Source organism: Apteryx mantelli, chromosome 2 (assembly GCF_036417845.1).
Source record: "Apteryx mantelli isolate bAptMan1 chromosome 2, bAptMan1.hap1, whole genome shotgun sequence".
Lineage (NCBI taxonomy): Eukaryota > Metazoa > Chordata > Aves > Apterygiformes > Apterygidae > Apteryx > Apteryx mantelli.
Genome location: NC_089979.1, coordinates 27,714,833 through 27,726,875, shown reverse-complemented (window position 1 = coordinate 27,726,875; position 12,043 = coordinate 27,714,833). Strand labels below are relative to the sequence as shown.

Here is a 12,043-nt window from a genome sequence, read left to right as displayed (position 1 = left end):
ATGTCTCCGAATCAGTTATGATCATTATGGCAAGCCTATCAACTTTGCAAGGTTTCTAGATCTTCCCACACTGGAATCTCTTAGTAACTCAAAGTCTACTGTGACGTTCCCATGTGGTTGGTTCCCTTTCTTTAGAAGGCCAGCTGAGCAGAGAGTCTGCAGGAGTCCAAGGAAAGCTCGATCCCTCAACACATGGAGCTACTGGCTCTGTAGAGCATATCATATGTAGAAAAGCATCACATTAAAAATAGCTACACAGCTGCTGGACCACAGCTGGCTTGCTTTTAAGCACTGCAGAGCTCAGGCAGAACAGGTGAAGTTTACCTGCACTTGTATAGAAGACATTAGCTCAATGTCTTCTATACAATAGTTAACTGGCAATTATTACTTTTTCCTTCTGTATTCCTTTAGAAAATAGATGCTTTTAATCAGCTACCACTTGCAGGTGTGGTGTTGATATATGCACTTACCATTGCACTCATACTAATTGCTTTTGTTTAAGAGGACAGTTGCCCCTAACAGTAACAGCTACCATTTCTAGTTTAGTGAGGAACAAGAAATCAGCTATAAAGAAACACTTTAGGTAGCCTTACTTTACCATAATCAAAAATAGGCAAAAAGCAGTATATTAAATTCAACACCCGCTTTCAAGGTCTGAGCCAGATTCCATTTCTTTGGAAGAGCGGCCTTAAGATAAGTGATAAAACTCCTATGTTCTAGAAGACAGCAGTCATCTATTGTTAGATCACTGGCTTCCTGGAAAAAAGGATATGGAGCACATTTTGCAGTGGCCTAGTTTCAGAGGCAGCTTTTCTCAATATCAGATTAGCTGTTCACATGAATAGTATTGTCCAAAAGTAAAAATGTGTTCTAAGACACTGAAAGGACAAGTATTACAGTTTCTGGAACTGTTTCACAAAAGATTAATTTTTTTAGAAATGTTCCCATCAAAATAGCTGATCAGTACAAGATACCAAGCTTCATGATAGCTGACAAGAAAATAAACACTTATATTGCCTCAGGCTGGACCAAAAGTGATTAATTTCTAGGTCCCTTTGCAAGCTATGCTTGCATTGGTTCAAGTGCATTTTTCTTATTATGATAGAACCAAACAGTGGTTAATTTTTTTGTTGTAAATTACAGTGCTTCCCCCATCCCTAATGAAATACAGAAAAAGAGGCAGCTTACCAGCAAAAATTTTTTTACATCAGTGATCCTGTAATTTTCTAAGCCATTACTTAAGTGACTCAATCTTAGAGAGTTTAAGTAGCTTTTTAAAAAAATATATATTGTAAAATGATGATAAATCACCAGGACACAGATTAAAAACATGATCAGGATTATCAAAAAGCAGGATCACACTTACTTGTAGTCTTCATTTGCTGCAGTGAAAATGAAAGCTTCCATGGGGTTCCAACACAATGTATTTGTCCTCATCTTCAAGATAACCTGAAAGGTATTTACACATTGCTGCCTTGTTATAGGTAATAAAACACTGGCTATGCCTCAAATACAAAGCTTCTTATACCACTGGAGACAGGTAAACATTTTCTTTCTAGATACAGAATTGTAGCAGAGGAATAGCGATACACATTTCCTTAGCAATGTTAGAATTAGAACTCAAGACTTCCTATCCCTGATCACATACTTATTGCTTCATGCAATGCTGCAATTAAATTTTTCCTCTATGAGCCATTTTGGAAGCAAGTCTTCCCAAGCTGTCATTTAACCCAAGAACTAACATGCCAACCTGGAACCTGCAGAAAACCTCACTTCTCCATCATATTTACAGGAGCCTTTAATTAAGCATTTAATTAAGCCAGTTTGTTTATACAATATCTATTTCATCAAAGGATGTGAACAAGCATTTGCAAAGTAATAATATCATTTTGATGTTCTCCCAGTTTTTCCTATCCCTTTGTTATTTTATTGCAGAAATTACAGTTTATGAATTCTCTAGGCCAGTTGCCATTTCTGGTTTTTCTGAGAAGTGCCAAGCAGTGTTTGAAATAGTTACCCTGTTGTAATTTATTCACCACTGTCACTACATTAGCAGTGAATTAGTTCCTTCACATTCGTAAGATTTGCTTGTCACTGGCAAGCAGATGGCTACAAAGAGGCCAGCTTGCCTTAAAGCAGGAGCAATGCAGCTGATGATTGCCCTAATAAGATCCTTCCACTTTGCTAACAGTGGATGAGACAAGAGGTATTAGGAAGCCATATACTGGATGCCCCCAAACTGGAGGACTGCAGTGGCAACAACAGCTGGGCAACCGTGGGAGAAGGGGGTGGTGGTGTGGCGGGGCGAGTCATCTGACTCCCAGAATGACACAACAGCTTTGGCTTCTTGCGACTCTTGGAGCTTTCAACCATTGTATTTAAAAATAACTCCCATACAGTATGCCTGACATAAAGTAGATGAATAATTACAGAGCAACTTATTAACAAACAGAACAACTCTAAACAAGATTTTCCATAATAATCCAGACCAACCATAATCCTACCTGAAAATTCTGAAATCCTGAAATTTTGATGTTTAATCCTATAGTACTCAAACCTCATTTTTGTTCTCAACTTACCATACCAAACGTGATAAATTTACATGCATATAAAAGTTAAAGCTGCACAAGTGTATTTTGTTAACTTGCTTTGGAATATCGTTCATTATTTTAAAAGTGATGACCTCTACTCCCTCCAAAGGGATTGTGACTTGATTAGCGTGTGCATATTCTCATGTGTCTCATTCTCTACAAATCCTCATTTTCTAGGTGATACTACTATTTCTAGGTTCAATACGAAATGAAGTCTGCACTGCAGAATACTGCTCATTTCCAGAAATTACATGCGCCCTGAACTGAATGTGATCATCAGATGTCTGAAGTGTTTTCTACTTCAAAAATGGACTTTATTGAAAGGATAGGCCACTGAAAGGCTCTGTGTTCCTGCTAATGTGATAACTAGAATTTGTTCAGATTTCAGTATTTAACCTTCCCTGTCCAAGATTTCCAGCTTCTGCAAAATGAGTACAAGAGTAACTGAAACACATTACATGTATGATATAAACTTAAAATCATGACAAAAAAACCCCTCTGATATTACTGGAAAATCCAGCTCCCTTTCAAAAGGGGTCAGGTTTATTAAAAGTCCATGCTCTACCTTTTCCTTCACAGTTTTTTTGCCCAAGCCTATAGCATTCAGCTTATTTCTTGAGTGGTATTTGCATTTAAAATAGCACCTAAGAAAAGGATGCTCTGTACAGTTCTAGCATTACATTCAGTAACAGCTACATACAGCAATCTGGGTTGGAAGTGATTTAAATTGTTGTATATACATTAACAGTGGCATTTTGGAACTATTAAAATCTTTAGCAGAGCCATCTTCTGACACTATTTTTAATCAACTATAGATATGCCCAGTCATTTCATAAGAAGTCGTCCTTATTAGGACAAGTCAAAGTTGTGAAGTCCTTGGAGATTTGGCTATCTTGGTTTATTTATTTTAATTGTAAGCACTTGCTAAGATGAAAAATAAAATGAGTCAGCCTGGACATTTTGAGATTACTCTAACACAAAAGCAGATTGTCCAAATAATTGACCTCTCCTTCTTTACTATCTGCAAGGTATCTGGTTCAGGTGAACAGCTTAGATTGCTTGAAATTTCAAGCAACAGACAACACAATTCCTGCCAGCTATCAAATACTGAAGTCGCCCATCTTTAAAACATCCTAATCTCTTTCCTTCTGTGATCCCACAGGTTGCACAAGAATGACTTAGTTTTAAAATGTACTATCTTTTACTAAATGTCTTCCCCTTGTCATAGAATAGGAGTGCTCCCCTTCACCTTTTCCCAACTTTTTTAGATCATTCATTATTTTGTACTTATGTAACATCTCACCATCTTATTTGTCTCTCACCTAAACTTAAGACTTCAAAACTCACGGACAGGACAAGCAGGTAAGGGAGCTAGTACTTCACAAGTTGTACTCTTATTTCCATTAAAGAAATGGAATTCTTTAATGGAAAGAATTAAATAATTCTTTAAAGAATTAAATAATTCCAATAAAGAAATTCCATTAAAGAAACTCCTGTTGAGTTCCAAACTCAGGGCAATGTGCGAGCTGCTTTGCTGATCGCTCACCAGGAACAAACACAGCAGTGCTAGGAGCCAGTGCCTCCCCAGGGGCAAGGTGCCTCTATCAGCACCATCCTTCTCTTGGGAGTTACAGAGCTCTTAGCTTTCAGTGCCGAGTCAGACAGACATTCAACCTGTCTCTGCACAGAACAATTGTTCCCATCTCAGCAGAAACCTAGCAGAAGCTACTGTATCCGCAGGTGCAAGGAAGTTTTGATGAATGTTTTGCTCCTATGGCAGGAAATGCGCCTACACACATTGCTTACTAGTTATACATGATATATACATACGGGGTCTGTGTGCGTAACATTCAGTTAGACTCAAACTTAGTTCACAAATGCTCAAACTACATCCTTTTAACTTCTAATTGCATACCTACAGCACTGGCTGAGTTCATTTCTGCATTCACATCTCAAATTAGCGTTATCGAAAATTTTTTTTTAAAGCACTTTCTCAGTGGCCCAAATGAAACCTCAGCAAAAAGTACTGGTGCACAGGGAGAGAAAGACATACTGTTATGCCAACAACATTCCTATTTTATGACTATTTTAAGTGCCATTATAGCATTCCAGCGTATACTAGCCCACAGTCATTGCAAACAGCATATAACATACCAGAAGGATACTCAGTGTATATTCACAAGCCAGAATATCATACTTCAAGAAGCAAAATTGTTAAGATAGTTATGGGGCTCAAAAAACACTGATTATGATCCAGCTTGTTAATATTTGCATATGAACTATTAGTCTCTTGTTTCAAATACATACATTCTCTTAAAGATGAGCAAGAATTTTCATGTTACTGGTAAATACCATATATAAATACGGCATATAATTTTGATTTCACTGCAAAGGATTTCTGAAATTTTTATACTAGCTGCACAGATTATATCACTTAAGACAATGTAGCTCATGAAGGATTTATTTTCACACCCCCCCCCCAAAAAAAAGCTTTTGAAATGAAGAGCAAGGCTTTCCAATGGTCTAAACCAAATGCCTTATAAGTTACCTTGTTTCCTTCTGGCAAGGGAAAAAAAAAAAAAAAAAAAAAAATCACACACACAGACACAATGCAATAAATGAACATAAAGTTCTTATTGTGAAAATGCTGTCAGGTCAGGCACTTTATCATGAATTCACAGGTCAGAGCTTCCCTTTCTCTATCTTCATCAATACTTACAGACTATTTATGTATTCTGTATCATCATCACTGCCACAGTCTTATATTAAAAAGAGATAAAAAGAAGAAAAATGTTACCTTCTTTAATGGAGTTGATTGTCTTATATCGTACAGCACAATATTTCTGTCAGAAGCACAGCTTCCTAAAAGGTATGTCTTAAAAAAATAAAAAGTAGTCAATTAGCTCCCCTTTTCAATCCTCAAGTAAATACATTCACAGTTCTTTGTGTACAGTTAATTATTCAGCCCAAGCATTTTAAATAGTTTTCCCAGTAAAATTCAGAATCTACCTGGTCCTCTCTACTCTACCAGTAACAAGCACCTCCTCATATACACTTCACTCACCCACAAGCACAGCCCACCCAACAAGTACATAGGAACTGCTGGAGAAGATCAGAGCAGATTCAGTTGTTTGCTGTGGAGTGCAAAAAGACTCTATCTGAGGAAATTACAGTAGAGGATGGGATGAGAGCTCCACTGCCACACAACTACTACATTACATGATTGAAGTACATGATATGTATTGTTGTGGGGCAAAAAAGAGACTACCCTACACCTCTTTCTCCCCTCCCCCATTAAAAGAGAAAAAAACAAAGAAATATGGTATCTATCAAAGCATTATGACTGTAACAAAATATATGTATGCACACTCCTCTACATGTTAAAACGCAAAGAAATTTACTTTTGGAAAAAGCAGTTAAAGATAGTAGTAACACAGTTTAGATCTTACACTGATCAAGAAAAATATTAATATTCCAATACATAACAGAAATATTACCTCAATTGGATTAAATTTTACACTGCTTATGCTATCAAAACCCCATGTCAGAGAACACATGGGACTTGTCCTTTGTTCATCCCAAATGTCCACTTGATGGCCACAAGTGGCAAAAACAGCTTCTTTCCAGTGGTGATCAATTCCTGTATACACCGTCTTTAAAAGAAAAAATATATATATATCAAATGTATACATAAATATGTATGTATGTTCTCTTACAGAAAAGATCAACAGATCATTGCATATTGAGTCTGCCATGGTTTTTTTTGTTCATATGACTGAAAACTGAGTCACCAGTGGCCCTGGAAACTGAGTCTTATTAGATGCACCCTTATACAGTTGGCTAGTTTTCTACATGAATATTTAATATGCATGCATTGTAAATTTGTTAATCTACAACACTGTCAGCATTAGAAGCCCATTTACAGACAAAGTCATGGCTGATTTTATAGCAAATAGGAATTTTAAAAATGAAGTCAAAGTTTTGTATTAAATACTGTGAGGTATTGGCATGAAAACAGAATTATTTTATGCAGACCAAGCACTGACAACATGCAGCTCAAGAGGAATAGACTACAGAAAGATTTGAGCAGTTCCCAGGAAAGGAATGATTGCTAGAGGCAGATCTAAGCACTCTCTGATGGCATTTGAGGTATTTCTTTCTAGGTATATGTAAACAAAATACAATAAAAAGCTGAAGATATTTTAAAAGTGCTATTATAAAATTTGATACCATCACCTTACAACCCATTACAATATCAACCTATTTCTATTCCCTCCAAAAGCTAAATAAGAATTGATTCAAACAATTCAAAAGAATAGACATGAGAAATCAAAATTAAGGTTTTCTACCTTTCCAAGAATTGTATGAATCGGTTCTTCTTCTTCTCCATACTCTGGGCTCTCCATTTTCCATTGCTTCACAGTTTTGTCATCACCAACCTGGAAATATTGGAGAAAGCATGTACAGTTTTACATGAATTTATTCTGCTTATTTGAATTAAATTGCTTTGCAACTAAGAGCAGGCAATCTTTCAAAATAAAAAAGAAAATGGTCTATACCAAAATAGAGTGTTTCTCTCTTGCATATTCACTGTTCTGTTTTATGCCTCTAAGCCAAGGATTAGTTCTCATCATCATAACACTTTACTAGAAACTTAGAAGGTACACCCTGATGATTTATTTTCAGAGTCTGAAACAGTCATGTCTGCACACATTGCTGCAGCATCTTTGTATCTGATTGTATTAAAATAAGTTTTGCTTGAACTGGATCTTCACATGCAGATTTTCTGTGCTGAAGATTTATTTAAGCTTTATTTAAACATTACCAAAAAAAAAAAAAAAGATCTAGTTGTCACATTGGATCTTTTCCAGTCTTCAAAAGAGATATTTCCAGGGTTGAATAGCAAAAAGGTGCGATGAAAAGTTGACTGTTTTTTTAGACTACGTTTTATGATTCTTAAATAAAAAGAGTTATCTTGCACTGCAAATTATCTTCTGTAAGTTATTTGGTGAGCATGTAAACTGTCAAAAGGCACTTTCCACCTGAGTTGCTCCAGTTGCCTGCTCCTAACCCCAAGCTACCTCTCACATCATGCGAGCAGAAGTTTTTGCATGGCTGTGCCATGACCTGGATCAGAGAAACTGGATCCAGCCAAAAAAAAAAAAAAAAAAAAAAAAGTTTGCTATACATGTTCAACTTCCTCTCCTGACAGTACAAGTTCTCTTTCTTCTTCCCCTCTCCCAATTTCCAGGCAGAGGGAATGTCAAAAGGGGACTCTAATTTGGTGTCATTCAGAATTTTCTGCTGCAACTTTCCCTGCACCATAAGTAATGCCCTCATGACCTGGTATCTACTTCATAAAAAATAAATGTATAATAGTTAACATAGCTCTTATATGCCTAGCACATAAGAAGCAAAACCTGAGGACTTTCTAATCTTCAAACAATTGTTTTTACTGTATCATCTTAGAATTGTTTTAATGCAAAAAGGAAAACATACTATTTCCAAACAGTTTACCTGTAACTAAATCAGTTGTGGCTGATATAAACTAATAAAGTTTTATTAATAGAACCTTATTGAATTTAATTACTCGGTTGGAACCATGTTAATTAGTTTATCTTTAATCACAGAGAATTCAAACACTTAGAAAAGTAGCTGTCCACATGTCTTTCAATGAACATAGATTATCTAACTCTTTTGTAGGAACTAGTTTACCCAAATTTTAATTAAATGACCATCCTTTAGCAATTATCCAGTGTTTATCCTTTCCATACTCTTCAATAACATTAGTATCATAGCACCAAAAAAATTTTCATCGGAAACAGAACTGACAGGTTCACATGACAAATTGAATAAATGCATTCAAATTCTAAAATAACTGAAATTTAAATATTCTACAGCAGAGATTACAGTAAGTTGCTCACTAGAAAACAGATGGTCAATGGGTGCTCTGTATTGTTAGACTGTACTAAGGAGACACATTATACTTACAGTAAAGAATGAGGTACCACAGAAACGAGCACACATGCCTCGCACAAATCCTTCATGAGCTTGTAAAGTACGAATACACTGTCGTTTGGTCAAGTTCCAAATTTTAACCTGTTAAAAATGGAAAAGTATTCTGTTGTTATTTAATTCCATTTTCTACGGCCCACAATTACAGTTCATAATTCAGGCACAAGAGATCACTCACATTGTAACAAAAAGCCACAGCTGGCTTGAACACTAGACAGATTTATAATGTTAAAACCACATAATTATCCCCTTAAAATAAACAACAACAACAAAAAAGATACAGCTCTTTGCTTCTTACTCCTTACTCCCCCAAACTGTACACTTACGTTATTTTTTCATTCCCTTATTTTTGAAATAGAATTCTTGTTAAAAGACAGTAGCAATGTTAATTTTAGCAAAGATACACCCCTTAAAGAAAAAGGCACAAGAAAATAACTTTTGGAACCAATACAATGTTCTCACTCCAGCTGCTATATTACATCCCAAATGTATGTCTACCTCTCACAGAAGTTTCTGTTTCAAAACATTTGGGCCTATTTAAAATAAAGAAATGGAGAAGCTCAGTTCTGTATGTTCTATAAACACTGGAAAGTAATCAGATACCCAGAAGATACATTTAAAATATACAAGTACTATCAAATGCACAATAACATAAGGGTGAGGGAGGGCAGAGAAGACAAACAGCTTTCTTCTGCAATTGCCTCCACATAAAGTACCCTTGCTTGCTATTCGTAATAATTATCTAAAATATCAAACAGATACACAGTTATCATTTTTAGGGAAGAGGCTAAATTATTATTGCACAAGCTTTTGGAAGCATGCCCCTTCCCCCTAGCTCATCTGACTTCATGTAATCTTCTGAACTGGTAGCGGTTCAACTTCAAAGTGCTTTTTTTTTTTTTTTGGGGGGGGGGGGTGAAGCAAAAAGCCATAGGGACCACAAGTTTTAACACTTATTGCTCTATGCCAAGAAACTGAATGTTACCTCCAGCTCACAGATTACCAGAAGTTCCTAGGTTTGTGTAAATACTTGCACCCAGTTATGACAGTCCCTTCTCACTTTCTAAGTTAGAGAAACTGTATAGCTGAGAGCTGCTTCCTAAAGCTTTTTGACACTCTTTGCATGCTGGAAGGTCACAATGTGCAGTTTGAGAAACACTGTCCCAAACTGGATAGGTTCTTCTGAAAGAACTTACAGTATGATACTGATATGATACAGTATGATACAGTATGATAGCTGAACAAAGACACAAAAGAAAGATAAAAACAGGGCATTAAAAAAAAAAAAAAGGGGGGAGGGGAAGAAAGGGATCTTGTTTGTGGTGGTTTGTAACTGCTGCTTACCTCTCCATCACAAGCTCCAGAAAGCACTGTAGACAAACTCTTTGGGTGTTTGGCCATGCAATTAACTCCATCTCTATGGCCATCAAGCGAGCTAAGAAAGGGTTTTGCAAACACACGTTCTAGCTTTGTTGCATTCAAAGCTCTTGTGTATTCCCGTGGAACCTCAAAAGGATGTAATACAGGATCATAATTTCTTGGAACTGCAATAAGAATAACACAGTCATTACAAATCTGGTATATGTACTGTAGCTGAAGGTAAGCTGCATTCATATGCTTTTCGGTTTGATTTTCCTTGCCATGGAAGAATTTTTTGTAATGCTAAGATTTTTGCCATACCTACTGTTTTGAAATTGATCTATGGGATCATTAATATGATCACTTGACAACCTTTAAGTTAATGAAGCCTGAAATAACTTTAAAATTATTCAATGCCCTTTTTAAGAGTATACTGCTAAACTAATGAAGGTATGAATGCACACAGCAAATTGAAAATTACAGATATCTTGTCCTTTCTGAAATGGCTATTAAAAAACAAAATGAAACAAAAAAACAACTTTCTGCCACCAAATTCCAGTATACGCAGAAAGGATGTTCCTAAACGGACAGGCACAGTGTGTGGCAACCTAGCTCTGTTCCTGTTCAGGCAGCTGCAAACCAGCTCCGGCTTAGAAATGAGACTCAGTAGCTCGGTACTTTGCTGGTCCTATCTGCTTTCCCAGACAGAGATGGTTTACATCCAGTAAGCAAGGGTCTCTCTGCATCCATCTGTGTACCCACACCTAAAGATAAATTGAGAAAGACAGTGGGAACTGACATTGTGTTTTACGCAAAAAGGTTGTCAGCAGAACAACTGACAACAGTTAGATCACTCATCAAGAATTAATGTTTATTTCAGTCTACTGATTTCCAAAGAATATTTATTGCAAATTAAAGCCTCTAAAAACAAAATCCCTGAGGAAATGGTTGTATACCACTCTATTACCTGACAGAGAATTTGATTTAAAAATCTACACATAAATCACACCTCAGCTATTTTCCTAGTAAGTAACTTTAATCACCTTTTTCATGGTTTAAGTGTGTAATCACAATTAAACAACTAGGAAACGCACAGTTCACAGAATCACAGAATGGTTGAGGTTGGAAGGGACCTCTGGAGATCATCTAGTCCAACCCCCCTGCTCAAGCAGGGTCACCTAGAGCAGTCTGTGCAGGACCCTGTCCAGACTGCTTTTGAATATCTCCAGTACGATGAATAGCACCAGTTAACTAATACATGCAAAAGACTGCTAAGAGTGAGTAGCAGAGCAGTAACTAAAAAAACAAATTCTGCAGTCCCAACTTTTCACTGCGTGCTAGTATCTTGTGAAGCCCCATTTCAGTTCAGGTAACAGGATTACAATCCTTTTTCTCCATAAATGGTTAATCACTTCAAACCCCGTTTGGAAGAAATGAATACAGAGCTTGTCAGCAGACAGCCCGGGAGATCAGAGCAACGGCAGAGAAGTTATTTAGGCGTTTCCGAGGCGAACATTAACACCACTAACTCACTCCCAGACCCACAGTTCCCGAGACAACTGACGCGAGCCGAAGCGCGGCGGCAGCTCCCCCGCACCCCCTTCACCGAGCACCCAACGGCCCTCCAGAGGCGCTCCACCCCGCGCCGGGCGCATGCGCAGAGCGCCGCCCGCCGAGCGCACGCCGAGGGGCCGTTACCGCCTCCTCAGTCGGCCCGGCCCGGCGGCAGGCGAGGCAAACGAAAGCTAAAGCGCTCGGGGGCCTCCGCACGGCGACGCCGACGCACCGCTGGCCGGGAGCCTCCCCCGAGGGAGCAGCCGAGCAACGGCGTGCGGCCGGCGGGTGCTCGAGGCCCTTCCCGCCCCTTCCCGTGCCCGTGCCGGCGGCATGCGGGCCGAGCCCTCCTCACCGCGCTGCAGGTCCAGCTTGGTCTCGCGAACATAATCATCGGGGTTCCGGCTCAGCACCTTGACTCGCATCCTCCCGGCCGGCCGCCGCCGCACACGCACCCGCTCCCCTGCTGCTGCCGCTTCCGCTTCACCGGACCGGGGGGGCGGCCGCCTCCCACGTGAGCAGAT

At 38.3% G+C, this 12,043-nt stretch overlaps 1 protein-coding gene across 2 annotated transcripts in view; it reads right to left on the bottom strand.

Moving 5' to 3' along the window:
- Window positions 1-12,030, bottom strand: part of DCAF13 (DDB1 and CUL4 associated factor 13) — a 31,288-nt gene extending 19,258 nt beyond the window's left edge. For both annotated transcript variants that reach the window (XM_067290405.1, XM_067290406.1), the window contains exons 1-7: window positions 11,875-12,030; window positions 9,951-10,150; window positions 8,583-8,690; window positions 6,941-7,030; window positions 6,089-6,244; window positions 5,389-5,466; window positions 1,367-1,449 (exon numbers count right to left, since the gene is read on the bottom strand). In XM_067290405.1, coding sequence (XP_067146506.1) covers window positions 1,367-1,449; window positions 5,389-5,466; window positions 6,089-6,244; window positions 6,941-7,030; window positions 8,583-8,690; window positions 9,951-10,150; window positions 11,875-11,944 — 785 coding nt within the window. In that variant the 5' untranslated portion in view covers window positions 11,945-12,030. The remainder of the gene's footprint in view (window positions 1-1,366; window positions 1,450-5,388; window positions 5,467-6,088; window positions 6,245-6,940; window positions 7,031-8,582; window positions 8,691-9,950; window positions 10,151-11,874) is intronic.
- Between the last annotated feature and the right edge of the window lie 13 nt (window positions 12,031-12,043).